The following is a 14,541-nucleotide window of genomic DNA, read 5'->3' as shown; positions in this document are numbered from 1 at the left end:
GAAATCCTTAGTTGGTGTCACGACTGCTCCCACGTTTTTTAATTTGAGAGGAGCCGCTACGATCGTCGGTCAAAAAAAAACACATAAGTAGTGCTCTTCCTCTGGAGAAATTAATTGAAAATATATATGTTTCATTGGTAATATTTTTTGTTGGCCATTTGCACAAATGAGAAAAGAACATACATATAGGTTGCCTAGGCTTGCCCACCAACAGGATGAAAAAATGACATTGTCGACACGAGGCTGTGGGGAGGGTAGCATAGAGATAGAGTTCAGCCTCCGCCGACTACCTGGACTTTCCTTCTCAACAACCTTCAATTTGAACTTTCACTCCTACTTCTGCGACACCAACCTTAGCTATTAGGCACCAGCATGAACAAGTCTCGAGATTCAGTCGCCGAGTAAAAAGATCACAATAACATCAACAACTGACCACGTTCAAAACCTTCTTCATTCATCAGACCAAATTTTACGTGACAGATGCTTCATGAGAATATTTGTGCTGCGTGACAAAAGGAAGAAGTACTAGACCGAATATTAATTCAGCGTTTAATACTTTGATTTTTTTTTTTTTTGGTTCCTCTCTAAAATTGTACAGATGTCACACCAAAATTTTAATAATTGAGAAGTCTTTGCACGTACGAGGTGCTATATAATTGATTGGATGCACACTTTTTTTGTGTTTGAAGGTTTGCGTAAGTTGGATGGAAGGTTGATCCGGCAACTGATCTAGAGCAAGCTTTCTTGAATCAAGAAAGTTAACCCGTCTTCACCATCCAATCAGAAAAGTCATGCTACCTATCCACATTCATTTGAACCCGTCCCATTCATTAATAATTAATTGCGAGCCGATATCTTTAATACTCTTATGAGTTAACAATAATTCTTGGACTTTTTATCAATCCATAGGCACAGGAATATGTTACTTTGGCCCCTAAGAAAAACATTTTGTATTGATTAAGTGCGTGCCCACTATGAAATACTCTACAAAACTTGCAAGGAAACCTGTGAATTAAAAATGATGCTCTTCAAACATGACATAATTATAACTAGTTTGATTACTGGTATACAAAAGCATTTCTTTCTCCCGTCTAGATTAGAACCTTTTTTTTTTTTGGAGCTACATTGTCATTGTCTAATTAGTTATAATTTACATTCAAACATGCATGCAATAAATTAGAATATGTCCAATCGCCCATAATATAGTACTAGTAGTTAGATAAAGCAAGACATTTTCCAGGAACACGGGATGAAGACTCCTGTCAACCCGCGTGTTAATTTGGGGTCGAAATGGAATTGTAGTACAATATTTTTTTTTTTTACGATCATCCTTGAATTTGAATACGTTAATCCCTTGGCTCAACAACCCCAAAAAGTCCACGTCATGAACCTCGAGTGGGTTCGGCTGATCATCTCTGAAGTCAATTTTGTTCCTTTACTAAGCACACACAAGTTTATCAGTACTGCGCTATCGGTATTGATCTAATTGGATGGCCCTCTGGAAAAATCACACATAAATTTAATACGTCATTTTAATCCAATGCATGAAATTTCCACTCTTCAATGCCCCACCTTATTGTTGTATAAATAGCCATAAACTCTCTCCACAAATGAACTCAAACCAAACCAGTTCTTTGGACAACTTCCACTTCTCTTCACCGAGAGAAAAGAGAGTGACATTTTTCAAGAACTGGTTGGTGATCGAGTATCAGCTTAAACTTGACCTCTATTTGTACGCTTAGACAACTTCAACCCTCCACCAACCATTTCCTCTGCCCTGTTGGGATACATTTCAAAAGAATCCATACTAGTTCAGCCTCCATTGCCAGAGTTTAATCATTTCTGTTTTCCAAATTTCTCATCTAACTAGTTTTATAAATCCATAAAGAGGGGGGAAATGGAGATAGAGAAAGCGCGAGCTGCTGCGGCCGTAATAAGGCAGGCAAGCCGCAATGCAAGCCGAAACAGGAGCTTAACTGGGGCGCCGAGCAGGAGAGGTTGGGGCGTGGAGGATGTTTTTGGAAGCCAGAAAAGTGGCGGAGCTGAGGACGATGAGGAAGCCCTCAGATGGGCTGCTCTAGAAAAGCTACCCACATATGATCGACTGAGGAAGACTGTCATCAAATCTTTTATTGAAAATGATAGTCACGGCAACAAAATAGTGCACAAAGAAGTTGATGTCCGAAAGCTTGGCCTGGATGAACGTCAAGAATTCATCGACAGGCTCTTTAAGGTTGCAGAGGAAGATAATGAGAAGTTCTTGAAAAAGCTTAGAAACAGAATTGATAAGTAAGTTGTTCTAGTTCTTCACCTTTTTTTTTTTTTACCTTTTAATTGTCACAAGAGTATACGTGAACGCATGAAAATGAAAATGTGAACCTTTATCCATCTACTGACTTTTGCACTTGCAAGAAACGATAGTGAATTTCTTCTGTTCTTCTAGTCAAAACTTACTTCGCAAGTGTCCAAAGTAAGAGGTTTTTAGATTTTAAATTGCCGGTTAAACATTCTTGCACCTAATCTTTCTTACGCGAAATTTTTTATTTTTCCTTCATCATTTGCTAGCCACCAAAAACATTTACCTTGATTTTGCTTTTCACATAGTATTTGATTTTTTTGTTTTTTTGTTTGAAGGAATGAAAAAAATGAAGTTAGTTAATTAGCCTGTTTGACACAAGGTTTATCAAGTTGCAATAGTTGCTCTTGTCGTCTCTACTGTTGTCTAGTAAACATACCCTTTTCATCCTAGCTAGTCACTTTAATTTGATAAAAATAAATAAAAAGACAAACTTGCAGATTAGGTAAATTGTTTGTCTTGATGAACATGTTCCAACGTCAAATTAATAGCAACTCCTGAAGATCATCGAGTAGAAAGCAGCAGTTGGTTCCACTCCGTGTATTTGGCCATCTCTTGTTCAACTGTTTGATGCTTACAGCAACCAACTTTCTATTGTACTAATATATCATTCTTACACTAAGAACAAGTAAACAACCAAAAGAATAAATGCTGAAGAGCTAAGTAATTACACGCTAGTCCTATATATAATTTATTTTATTCTCCCTGGACATTATTAACTTATGTCAATGATTTACATTACAGACTCCTAATTATATGTTATACCAGCTAGTGAGCCAAACCAACCGTATAGTCAACCATTAAGTAGGTCACCGATATGGAAAATCACATTGTTATGCAGTAAAAATTTTCGTCACTGGATAGAATATTTTACCGTGTTCTTCTGTGCCATGCACTAAGCATTCATTAACAGCCTTGTAATATTTTATGAAGTATTATTACTAATTGAATGCTCTAATCTTATTTTGTGTGTGTATATATATATATATATACAGAGTGGGGATTTCTCTTCCAACGGTGGAGGTTAGGTTCGAAAATTTAACCATGGAAGCCGAGTGCTATATCGGGGATAGAGCGCTTCCTACGCTGCCAAATGCCATAAGGAACGTTGCTGAATCGTCATTGAGCTGTGTCGGCATCCGATTGGCTGAAAGAGCAAAAATTACCATACTCAAAGACGCTTCTGGTATCATAAAACCATCAAGGTAAATCGATTGGTCAAGTTTAATATATACTTTTTATTACAAGTTTAATATTGAAAGACCAAAAAAATGACCAGTACCCTTTTTTAATGCAACATTATGAATGACTCGGGTTAGGTACGTGACTTAAATTTGCAATTGTTTTATCATGCATTGCATGCTCGAGCACTACGCGTAAACAAACATCAATAGCTGTTTTTTCAACCACTAAATATTCCAATTAGCTTAAAGGCAAAAATTGTGATTTGACCAAAAAAAACACTCTGCTAATCATTAATTGTCATTAATTGCCTTCCTCTTTCTCACAGGATGACTCTTCTGTTAGGACCTCCATCTTCTGGAAAAACAACCCTCTTATTGGCGCTGGCTGGAAAACTAGACCCTAGCTTGAAGGTAGTCAAAACTGCGAGTTTGTAACCATGTGAACAAATTGATCATGTTCCTAAAATAATACAAATAAACGAAATCATATACTGTGCAACAGGTTAAAGGAGGTATTTCTTACAACGGGCACAGGCTAAACGAATTCGTGCCACAAAAGACGTCGGCATACATTAGCCAAAACGACGTCCATGTCGGAGAAATGACAGTTAAAGAAACGCTAGACTTCTCTGCAAGATGCCAAGGGGTCGGCTCGCGTTATGGTACTAAGAATTATTTGTACTTCGTTACGTTTTAGAGGTAAGATTTAGCCAATATATTTGGACCTGTTCTTGACCATAAATGCATCAATCCTTTAGAACTTTTGGCGGAGCTTGCAAGGAGGGAAAGGGATGCTGGAATTTTTCCTGAGGCTGAAGTTGATCTTTTTATGAAGGTGAAGCCTAACACTTCAAATTATGAAATGTTTCAACAACACAACAGCATATTAATTTTTTTCTTTTTTGTGTGTAAATGTATTTAGGCAACAGCAATGGAAGGTGTTGAAAGCAGTCTCATTACCGACTACACTCTCAGGGTATGATGATGATGATCAAACTACAAATACTTCAATTCCAACTATAAGGTTTCCTAATAAAGAACAATGAACTACTTTTTAGTTATTCATTCCACGAAAGAAGTCACAAAAACCAAGGTGCGACTGGTGAGCCAGCACTACCGCTATTATGTTGACTTTCTTCAGTGAGTAGGTGGCTCATGACCAAGTCCCCACCAAACCAAACACGCCCTGAGCTTCTCACGTCCCTCTTTCCACTTTCTGCAACTTCCTATTCTGGGTCAAGGATCTCTGCTTACCTACCCCACTCATCCCATCCAATTGGTTACTTTTGGTCTGGAGAGATCCTGATCTCGTTAATAAACAAAAAAACACATACCAGTCGACAACTTTTATCTGATTCAATGGAACAAAGATAAAAAGATAGTTAAGCAACCTAAAGAAAGAATTCTTGTTAGGCACCATTAGAACGCCAAGCGAGTAAACGAGTTCCATTTGCATCATATTGAATTGGCAAATTAGTTAACATGTTGTGCTTGCAAATTTTGAAAATGCAGATATTGGGACTCGACGTTTGCAGAGATACCATTGTTGGGGATGAAATGCTGCGAGGAATCTCAGGAGGCCAAAAGAAGCGTGTCACAACAGGTTAATCCTTCTTTTTTTTTTTCTGAGATAAAATGGTGTAGGTTTTTCTCACTGTTGAGTAATATTGGTGAAAGCGCAATAAAATAGCAAGTCATCCAACGCCTTCATCCAATGTCTAAGAATTGACAGCAGTGTCTCTTCTTTTGGGTTCCGAGTTGGCAAAATGAACAAGTCGATCAAATGCAAAAGTTGAACTAACAAATCCAATAGTCACATGGGGGATGACCGACTGGCCGTACTTTAAATACTTGTTATCACGTCATATCCGGAAGATAGCGAAAATAGGCATTCCTTCCTAACTTCTTTACTGGTACGATTTACCAAAGCAACCATCACTTTGACGACCAGGTCTCCCCACTTTAAGCAGAGGAAAAAAAAAAAGGGAGGAAAAACCCAAGTGTCAAGCCAGCCGTTAGGTCTGTCAGTTGAATTAAGAAACCGAAAATACAAGGCAAAACTGAAGAAAGAACCAAATGAATCAATTTATTTTTGGCTTGGCTTTATCATATGCGAGTAACTGACGAGAATCAATACATAGAGCTGGATAAAAATGGCAGAAAATATGAATTTTGTCCAAGTGGTTTAAACTTAAAAGGGCATGGACTCAGGAACATAAGGAAGCATGGAAGCGTCCATGACTTCCAAGGGGATTATCACAGGCCCCCAGAGGCGTGGCCACCTGCCAATTTTGCAGAAAAAGGATGAAGACATTTTGGAAAATAGTTCATCGTGAATGCAAGGTTAAACTAATGAGTAATATCAATTTCTATTTGACCATAATAGATGTGATGCAGTGCTAGAAAGCCTCGTTAATCTTCCTTTTTCATTCTTCGAACGCAGCTACGATAACTGGCTTCATTAGAAGGTTATTGACATTTCCCTCAGCTGTAAAAATAGTGTCTTAACTGTTCTCTGTTCTTCCCTTCCTTAAACAGGAGAGATGATCGTCGGGCCAACCAAGACACTGTTTATGGATGAGATATCAACAGGTCTAGACAGCTCCACAACCTTTCAAATTGTGAAGTGCTTACAACAGATTGTCCACTTGACAGAGGCTACCGTTCTAATGTCCCTCCTACAACCTGCTCCAGAGACTTATGACCTATTTGATGATATCATTCTCTTGTCAGAAGGCCAAATTGTATATCAGGGTCCAAGAGTGCATGTCCTAGAATTCTTCGAGAGCTGCGGGTTCAGATGTCCAGAGAGAAAAGGAACTGCTGATTTCCTGCAAGAGGTAATTACAAATGATGCCATCCATAACAATTATAGTTCACTTATCACTTAATGCTATATACACTCAAATGTATCAAATTTAGTACTTCAATTCAGTAACTTAATAGATTCAAACTTACAGATTTCAGTTTTTAGACTTCAGTTTCATAAAACACACCCTTGGTACTTAGCAATTAAGTAGCTTAATCGATTTAGACTTCAGATTTCATATTTTAGTTTTCAGGTTTCAGTTTTATCAAACGCACTCTTAGATAATGAAAATCAGTAAACAAACAAGCAAAATTTAGCAACATTACACAAAACCAGGTCAGACTTAATCTTAATCTTTTGCCTTGTTGATAAAAGGTTACATCAAGAAAGGACCAGGAGCAGTACTGGGCTGACCGAAACAAGCCATACAGATACATATCAGTTGCTGAATTTGCAAAAATGTTCAAACGTTTCCATGTGGGTCTGCGGTTAGAGAATGAGCTCTCAGTCCCTTATGACAAGGCACGGAGTCACAGAGCAGCTCTAGTGTTCAAAAAGTACTCAGTCCCAATGAGAGAGCTTCTGAAAGCAAATTTTGACAAGGAGTGGCTGCTAATTAAGAGAAACTCTTTTGTCTACATTTTCAAGACCGTCCAAATCATAATTGTAGCACTTATTGCATCAACAGTGTTTTTAAGGACTAAAATGCACACCAGAAACGAAGATGACGGGGCACATTATGTTGGTGCATTGTTGTTTGGCTTGATCATCAACATGTTCAATGGTTTTTCTGAACTCTCACTTACCATACAGAGACTTCCTGTGTTTTACAAGCAAAGAGATCTTCTCTTTCACCCACCTTGGGCTTTTACACTGCCCACATTCCTGCTAAGGATACCGATATCTGTGTTTGAGTCTATTGTGTGGATGGTTGTTACATACTACACTATTGGATTTGCCCCTGAAGCTAGCAGGTAAATTATGCAATTTCTATGCAGAAGGCTTATCAATCAAAAGCATGTGGGTTTCTCACCTAAGCACGTGCAATAAACTTAACTGTTTGGTGCTTCCTTCCATTTCCAGGTTCTTCAAACAGCTACTATTAATATTTCTGACTCAGCAGATGGCTGCTGGGTTATTTCGGCTAATTGCAGCAGCCTGCAGAACAATGATAATTGCAAACACTGGAGGAACTCTAGCTCTTCTCCTTGTTTTTCTCTTGGGTGGTTTCATTCTTCCTAAAGGTTAGTATAAAAGGATGCCTGACAAAATAAGCATAGAATCAATAAACATAAGAGGAAAAACGAAATGGCAAAATATTATAGCTTAAGAACATCAAGCATCTCTGAACAAGTTATGAAGACTAAATAGTAATGAGGCTAACACATGTACTTCATTTTACTACTCTATGTAGTTGTAGAAATGATCATATGAACTTCATATTCCTTTCAAAGAAGATGCTAAAAGTTGATACATCCACAGTTGCATCAGCATTGCCACAAGAAGCAACTGCACAAGTATTCCTAAGTACAAAAATCATGTTATAAGATATGATACATGTTATTGTCTATCAATTAAACTTCATTATAACACAAATTTATTGTTTATATAATTGTTTGCTTTCTGACAGATAAAATTCCCGATTGGTGGGGGTGGGGATACTGGATTTCACCTCTAATGTACAGTTTCAATGCCATGACTGTAAATGAGATGTTTGCTCCAAGGTGGATGAACAAATGGGTATGCCTGCTCAAACTATTACTCTTACTTTAGTTTCAATGTTTGATGAAGGCAGGTAGCCAAAAAAAAAACACACACACACACAGTTGAATGGATCATACTACAGATTAAATGTTACAGGTAATTTACCAATGTTCAAGATAAAGAAAGATATTTATCTATTTACAGGCTTCCGACAATGCAACAAAATTGGGACTGGAAGTATTAAAGAACTTTGACGTCTTTCCTGAAAGAAATTGGTATTGGATTGGTGCAGCAGCTCTCTTGGGTTTTATATTTCTTTTCAACATCCTTTTCACGTTTGCCCTCATGTACCTTAGCCGTGAGAATTCTAACACAATTCAAACTATATACTATGGATATGTAGTCACAATGGTGTATTGATCTTATGTCCTGTATATAACAACAACAGCTCCTGGAAAACCACAAGCTATCATCTCCAAAGAGCAGGCAAGGGAGATGGAGGATGATCAAAGGGAAGCAATGGGAGAACCAAGACTGATAACAACCAAGTCAAAGAAAGGTTTGCTCAGTCTATCCTAACGTTATGTCAATAACCAGTAAATGTGAAAATTGAAAACTATACACACCTTTATGTAACGCTTTCAGGAGAAATGGCTGTCCTGCCCGTGAACACCCAACCAAGTAGAAATTTGAGCAGTAGAAAAGAAGATACAAGTCTTGAGGCAGCAAGTGGTGTTGCTCCCAAGAGAGGAATGGTTCTTCCATTCACCCCACTTGCCATGTCATTCGACAACGTCAATTATTTTGTGGACATGCCTCCTGTAAGGATCGAAATCCTTATATAACTCTTTAAAAACCATGCAATAGGCTTAACTTGAAGCAGTTTTCCATGCTAAATTACTTTGTCAACAACAAACTTATTTCCACTTTAACAGGAAATGAGAGACCAAGGAATCACAGAGGACAAGCTCCAATTACTTCGTAGTGTAACTGGTGCATTTAGACCAGGAGTCTTAACTGCATTAATGGGGGTCAGTGGAGCAGGAAAGACTACCCTAATGGATGTTCTGGCTGGACGCAAAACAGGTGGTTACATCGAAGGTGACATAAGAATATCTGGATTCACAAAGAAACAAGAAACGTTTGCTAGAGTTGCAGGGTACTGTGAACAAACCGATATCCACTCACCTCAAGTAACTGTCCGTGAATCATTGATTTATTCAGCTTTCCTTCGTCTTCCTGAAGAAGTCAGCAAGGAGCAAAAGATGGTCAGAAGCAGTATTATCAATCAAGCAGTATTATCAATCAAGCTTGAAGATAATATACTTAACATCTTACGCTTTAATTGTACTTTCTACAGATTTTTGTCAATGAAGTGATGGACCTGGTTGAACTAAACAACCTAAAGGATGCTATTGTGGGACTTCCTGGAATAAGTGGTTTGTCAACAGAGCAGAGAAAGAGATTGACCATAGCAGTTGAACTAGTTGCCAACCCCTCGATCATATTTATGGATGAACCAACTTCAGGCCTTGATGCAAGAGCAGCAGCTATTGTTATGAGGACTGTGAGAAACACAGTGGATACAGGGAGAACAGTTGTTTGCACAATTCATCAGCCTAGCATTGATATTTTTGAAGCATTTGACGAGGTAGGCTCTATAAGACTTAACTATGTTTCATTCATTTATGAACTGTATTCAACATCCTGCTCTCTCGCTAATGTATAGCTTTATTTTGTGCTGCAGCTTCTTTTGATGAAAAGAGGAGGGCAAGTCATTTATGCTGGCCCTCTAGGGCGGCATTCGCAAAAAATCGTGGAATACTTCGAGGTACTTAATATTTTCAAACTTCTTGTGAACTTCTACTTGAAAGGACAAAAATAACTGGTCCTCCAAATAATGCAGGCAATTCCCGGAGTCCCAAAAATTAAAGAGAAGTACAACCCAGCAACGTGGATGCTAGAAGTAAGCTCAGTTGCAACTGAAGTTAGACTTGGAATTGATTTTGCTGAAAAGTATAAATCATCGTCACTATACCAGTAAGTAAAATGGGTAACTTTATAACTTAGATTGTAGAAACTACAGAACTGAGTCTGATAAGGATATTTCTAAATGAACAACAGACGAAATAAGGATCTAGTGAAAGAGTTGAGCATGCATCCTCCGGGAGCAAAAGACCTTCATTTTCTGACACAATATTCTCAATCTACATTTGGGCAATTCAAATCCTGTCTGTGGAAGCAATGGATGACTTATTGGAGGAGTCCAGATTATAATCTTGTCAGATACTTCTACTGTTTAGCTGCAGCACTCATGGTCGGGACAATCTTTTGGAGAGTTGGAACCAAAAGGTCTTATCCCTAGTACTTCACAAAAAGCTTTTTTTTTATTTTTTATTTTTTTCAGGTTAGAATGAGTACAGACACGGGGCTGAAGTTTCATGTGCTAATTCCGTCTTTTTTATTATTTCCATACACCAGGGAAAGCAGTGGTGATCTGATGACCATCGTTGGGGCTATGTACGGTGCTGTTCTTTTTGTTGGGATCAACAATTGTTTAACTGTACAGCCAATTGTTGCCGTAGAAAGAACTGTATTTTACCGGGAAAAAGCTGCAGGGATGTACTCTGCATTGCCTTATGCAATGGCACAGGTGAGGCTTGTGTCAACTTTTAAGTCAGAACAGTTAAATCACCAACTCTAATTTCTGGAAGTTCTACTGTTTACAAAATTTTCTACCAAATTTCTCTCTCTTTAATTCTTAAGCTCAGGAAAAGAAACACAACTCTTAAGCTCTAAAAACTCCTATTTCGAAATTAATATCCACGCCTAGTTTACAACAAAAAGAGCCCTGTTTTCTGTATATTACTTCTTGCCACCAAGACTAATGAAACTGTTTAACTTAAAAACAGGTGTTTGCGGAAATACCGTACATACTTGTTCAAACATCATACTATACACTTATAGTGTATGCCATGGTGGGCTTCGAATGGACTGCAGCAAAATTTTTCTGGTTCTACTTCATCAACTTCTTCTCCTTTTGCTACTTCACATACTATGGAATGATGACTGTTGCCATCACACCAAACCACCAAGTTGCAGCAATCTTTGCAGCAGCATTTTACGCACTTTTCAATCTTTTCTCTGGATTCTTCATCCCAAAACCAGTAAGTCAATCTTTTATACTTGCTTTGCATTTGGTTGTCATTCAGAATCTCTTGTTTGCTAATTTCTTGTGGGTTCAAAATTTCAGAGGATTCCTAAGTGGTGGATATGGTACTACTGGATTTGCCCGGTGGCATGGACTGTCTATGGACTAATCATATCACAATACGGTGATGTAGAGGACACAATTAGTGTCCCTGGGATGAACTTTACACCAAAAATCAAAGATTATATCCAGGATCATTTCGGATATGAACCAGACTTCATGGGACCAGTGGCTGCAGTTTTGATTGGTTTCACTGTCTTCTTCGCATTCATGTATGCTTACTGCATTAAAAACTTGAACTTCCAAATGCGGTAAAAAAAAAAAAAAATAGCCTATGGTATGAACTGTAGTTGAATTGTAAATACTCATTACATCTACAAAAATCCTCCTATATGAGAGTTGTGTATTTAAGGTAGAGGGATATATGTGTATTAATTAGAAAATAAACTGCATTTCCTAAGGAAACAAAATTGTAAGCCCAATGTCTCTGAGGTAACAAATATTCCATTGCCGAGTTATACTAAACAATAGTTCCAGAACAAGAGAAATCCTCAACAGGATCAGTATGGCTCATGCTTTTTTAATCTTACATCAAAATTGCACCCGTAACTTCTATCATTCGTAAAAGGAAGGATTCAGCATTCCGCAACTCTCTCTAGCTTCTCAATCTCTTTTAATCTTGCGCGCAATTTTACACTCCACTACAGTCTCAAGTAAGGATTTAGCTTAAAATTAGAAGGAATTATTTTCTACCAAAAAAAAAAAGAAAAAGAAATATGAGGGGAGAGACCTGATAGCCATGGGCTTCAACTGCCGGAATATGAAGCCGGAACGGTGGCGGAAGAGGCTGTGCTCGTACCGCAGGAGTACTCCGGTTCGCTGGCCTCCATGGGCCGGCTGCCTTAACTATTTCGCAGTTCAATTCAATGGAGGGCCCCGGATCATGGATTAATGCGATTCTCTTAGAGCTGTAAATTTAGCTGATCTGGGCTGGATTTGATCAGCCTGGCCTAACCATCGTCAAAGACAGATGCAGCTGAACGACCCACTCTGGCCGATGCTCCGCAGCCCAATGTAGTTTTTTCTTTTCCTTTTTTTTTTCCTAACTTCTTACCCCTCCCCACAACTAGGGCTGCAAACGAACCGAGCCGCGCGTGAGTCGAGTTCGAGCTGGCTCGAGTCGAAATTGAGCTCGAACTCGAGCTCAAGATATTAAGCTCGTTAACTCGCGAGTTCGAGTATATATATATTTTTTTTATTTTTTATTTTTTATTTTAAATATATATATTTCATTTTTATTTTAATAGTAAAATTACATATATATCCTTAATATTTTATTATTTATTAAGACAAAATATATTATTTTATTTATTTTTTAAAAAATAAAAATAATTATTTTTTATTTTTTTCGAGCTCGACCTCGAACTTGAAATTGTCAGCTCGTCGAACTCGAGCTCGAGTTCGAGTTCACTAAAATTATGTCAAGACTCGGCTCGATTAGATCAAAACTCGACTCGACTCGACTCATTTGCAACCCTACCCTCAACTCTTTCCAAACCCTACTAGACACAAAGTCTAAAAACTAAACCTAACGGTGGGAAGAATTTTGCTCCGACTATTAAACCAACTTCAATGGTTACAGTCCAAGGTAATTGGATGCCTTTTTTTTTTTCTTTAATCAAATTTTGAATAGAATTTAGATTTTTTAATCACTTTTATCATTCTGATATTCTCAAAATCTTTTTTGGACTAGACGCTGATATGCGATTATTTATCTGAACCAAAGAAAATAAAAACAAAAAAAAAGAGAAAAATAAGGTATAAAGAGTTATTAATTAAATACTATCGCAAGTTCTATTAATTTAATTTAACAATCATAATTAGTTCTTGATATTGGGTGAATGAATCTTAACTAGAACTACCGGCGGAGCTTGCAAGCAGGGAAAAAGCTCCTGAAGGATTCGAGAGCACTAACGCTGCAGACTTTATTCACAAGGTGAAATAGAGACGACGCTACTATAACTAATTGAGTAAATTTTATATACTCTGTCAGAGTCGGTGTATATACTATTATAGTTGGATAGATGACATATGAGTAAATTTTAAATTTTAAATTTTAAATTCAAATTTTGTGCATGTATTATATATTTAATGGTGACTTTGTTTGGATTCTTCAATTTTTGAAAAATAATTTTTTCATATACAATGTTACAGTAATACACAAATAAAAATAACTCAAAAAACATATATCTATATAATATATCAAAAATAACTCCAAATATACAAAAAAAATACACCACTATCCATCACTCTTCACCACCTTACCGTCACCACACCCACACCCACACCCACAACTCTCTCTCTCTCCGCCCATCTTTCCTCCATCTCTCCTCCTACTTCTCCATTTTTCTTCCTCCTCTCTCTCCTTCTCCTTCATTCTTTATTCTTTCCCTTTCCCCGTCCCTCAATTTCCTTCCCCTTCACTGACCGCAACCCTTCTAGTCACGATCAAATCTGATCGCGACCAAAAACTTTGACCAAGATGGTCGTGGTTAGAGTAGTGGCTAAAATTGCAGCCACCACCCTCCAGCGGGAGAGGGGTTTGGGGTTGGGGGGAAGTAGGAGAGGGGGGAGAAGGGAGGGGAGGGGATGGGATGATGGTGGGTAGTGTAAAATTTTTTTAAAAAAATATCTCAAAAAAATTGTAAATTATAAAAATACTCAAAAATATATTTTAAAAATACCTCTAAAAATAATCCAAAAAATATCTATACTGAAAGTTTTTCATATACACAATTACAGTAAAGTTTTTGAAAAGTACCCCAAAAAATAGCTAATCCAAATAAAGTCGGTGATAGTCTATACACTGAAAGTGCATATAAGATTAATTATTACTGATTTCTGTTTATATTTCCCAGTTAAATTTATACGGTTATTATTGGGTAAAAAAAATACATAACGAAAGCAAGAGTTTGGAGTCCGAGGGATAGCGACAGAATTGACCGTCTTCACTCACTTATTGCAAGAAATCCAGCACGTGCCAGACTCTAGAGTCACGCGCCCAGACGATCTTCGATTGCCTCCATTACATTAGTTCCCGTTCTTTTTCCTCTCGTGAAACTGGTAGCTGCTGGGTCTAGGTGTAGTTGCTGGGTCTTGGACGGATATGTAATGTTGAATTCTAACCTCACTAAAAGGTGTAGCCCCTCTAATATCACTAATTAGATGAGTAAGTTTTAGCTCAGGGCCCGTACAAACTAGATTACTACTCAAGCCC

At 37.7% G+C, this 14,541-nt stretch overlaps 1 protein-coding gene across 1 annotated transcript; it reads left to right on the top strand.

The window, feature by feature from the left end:
- The first annotated feature begins 1,897 nt into the window (after positions 1 to 1,897).
- Positions 1,898 to 11,655, top strand: LOC113767860 (ABC transporter G family member 29-like). The gene is made up of 22 exons (XM_027312063.1): positions 1,898 to 2,289; positions 3,352 to 3,561; positions 3,867 to 3,951; positions 4,043 to 4,202; positions 4,299 to 4,375; positions 4,463 to 4,516; positions 5,053 to 5,143; positions 6,079 to 6,380; positions 6,725 to 7,323; positions 7,433 to 7,593; positions 7,980 to 8,089; positions 8,258 to 8,411; positions 8,502 to 8,612; positions 8,699 to 8,874; positions 8,989 to 9,321; positions 9,414 to 9,704; positions 9,801 to 9,884; positions 9,960 to 10,093; positions 10,178 to 10,405; positions 10,535 to 10,706; positions 10,966 to 11,220; positions 11,307 to 11,655. Exons 1-22 carry the CDS (start codon positions 1,898 to 1,900, stop codon positions 11,577 to 11,579), a joined length of 4,452 nt encoding a protein of 1,483 aa, XP_027167864.1. The 3' UTR covers positions 11,580 to 11,655.
- Positions 11,656 to 14,541: the final 2,886 nt, after the last annotated feature.

This window comes from Coffea eugenioides, chromosome 4, assembly GCF_003713205.1.
Source record: "Coffea eugenioides isolate CCC68of chromosome 4, Ceug_1.0, whole genome shotgun sequence".
Classification (NCBI taxonomy): domain Eukaryota; kingdom Viridiplantae; phylum Streptophyta; class Magnoliopsida; order Gentianales; family Rubiaceae; genus Coffea; species Coffea eugenioides.
The sequence above is the reverse complement of the archived record's forward strand: the minus strand, read 5'-3'. Positions and strand labels throughout refer to the sequence as shown.

What these genes read in the sequence shown, in the direction of transcription:
- LOC113767860 (XM_027312063.1), top strand. Translation starts at nt 1,898, where the DNA reads ATGGAGATAGAGAAAGCGCGAGCTGCTGCGGCCGTAATAAGGCAGGCA. An exon ending in TGGTTTCATTCTTCCTAAAG is followed by an intron (nt 7,594 to 7,979) that starts GTTAGTATAAAA and finishes GCTTTCTGACAG; the next exon opens with ATAAAATTCCCGATTGGTGG. An exon ending in AAATCGTGGAATACTTCGAG is followed by an intron (nt 9,885 to 9,959) that starts GTACTTAATATT and finishes CAAATAATGCAG; the next exon opens with GCAATTCCCGGAGTCCCAAA.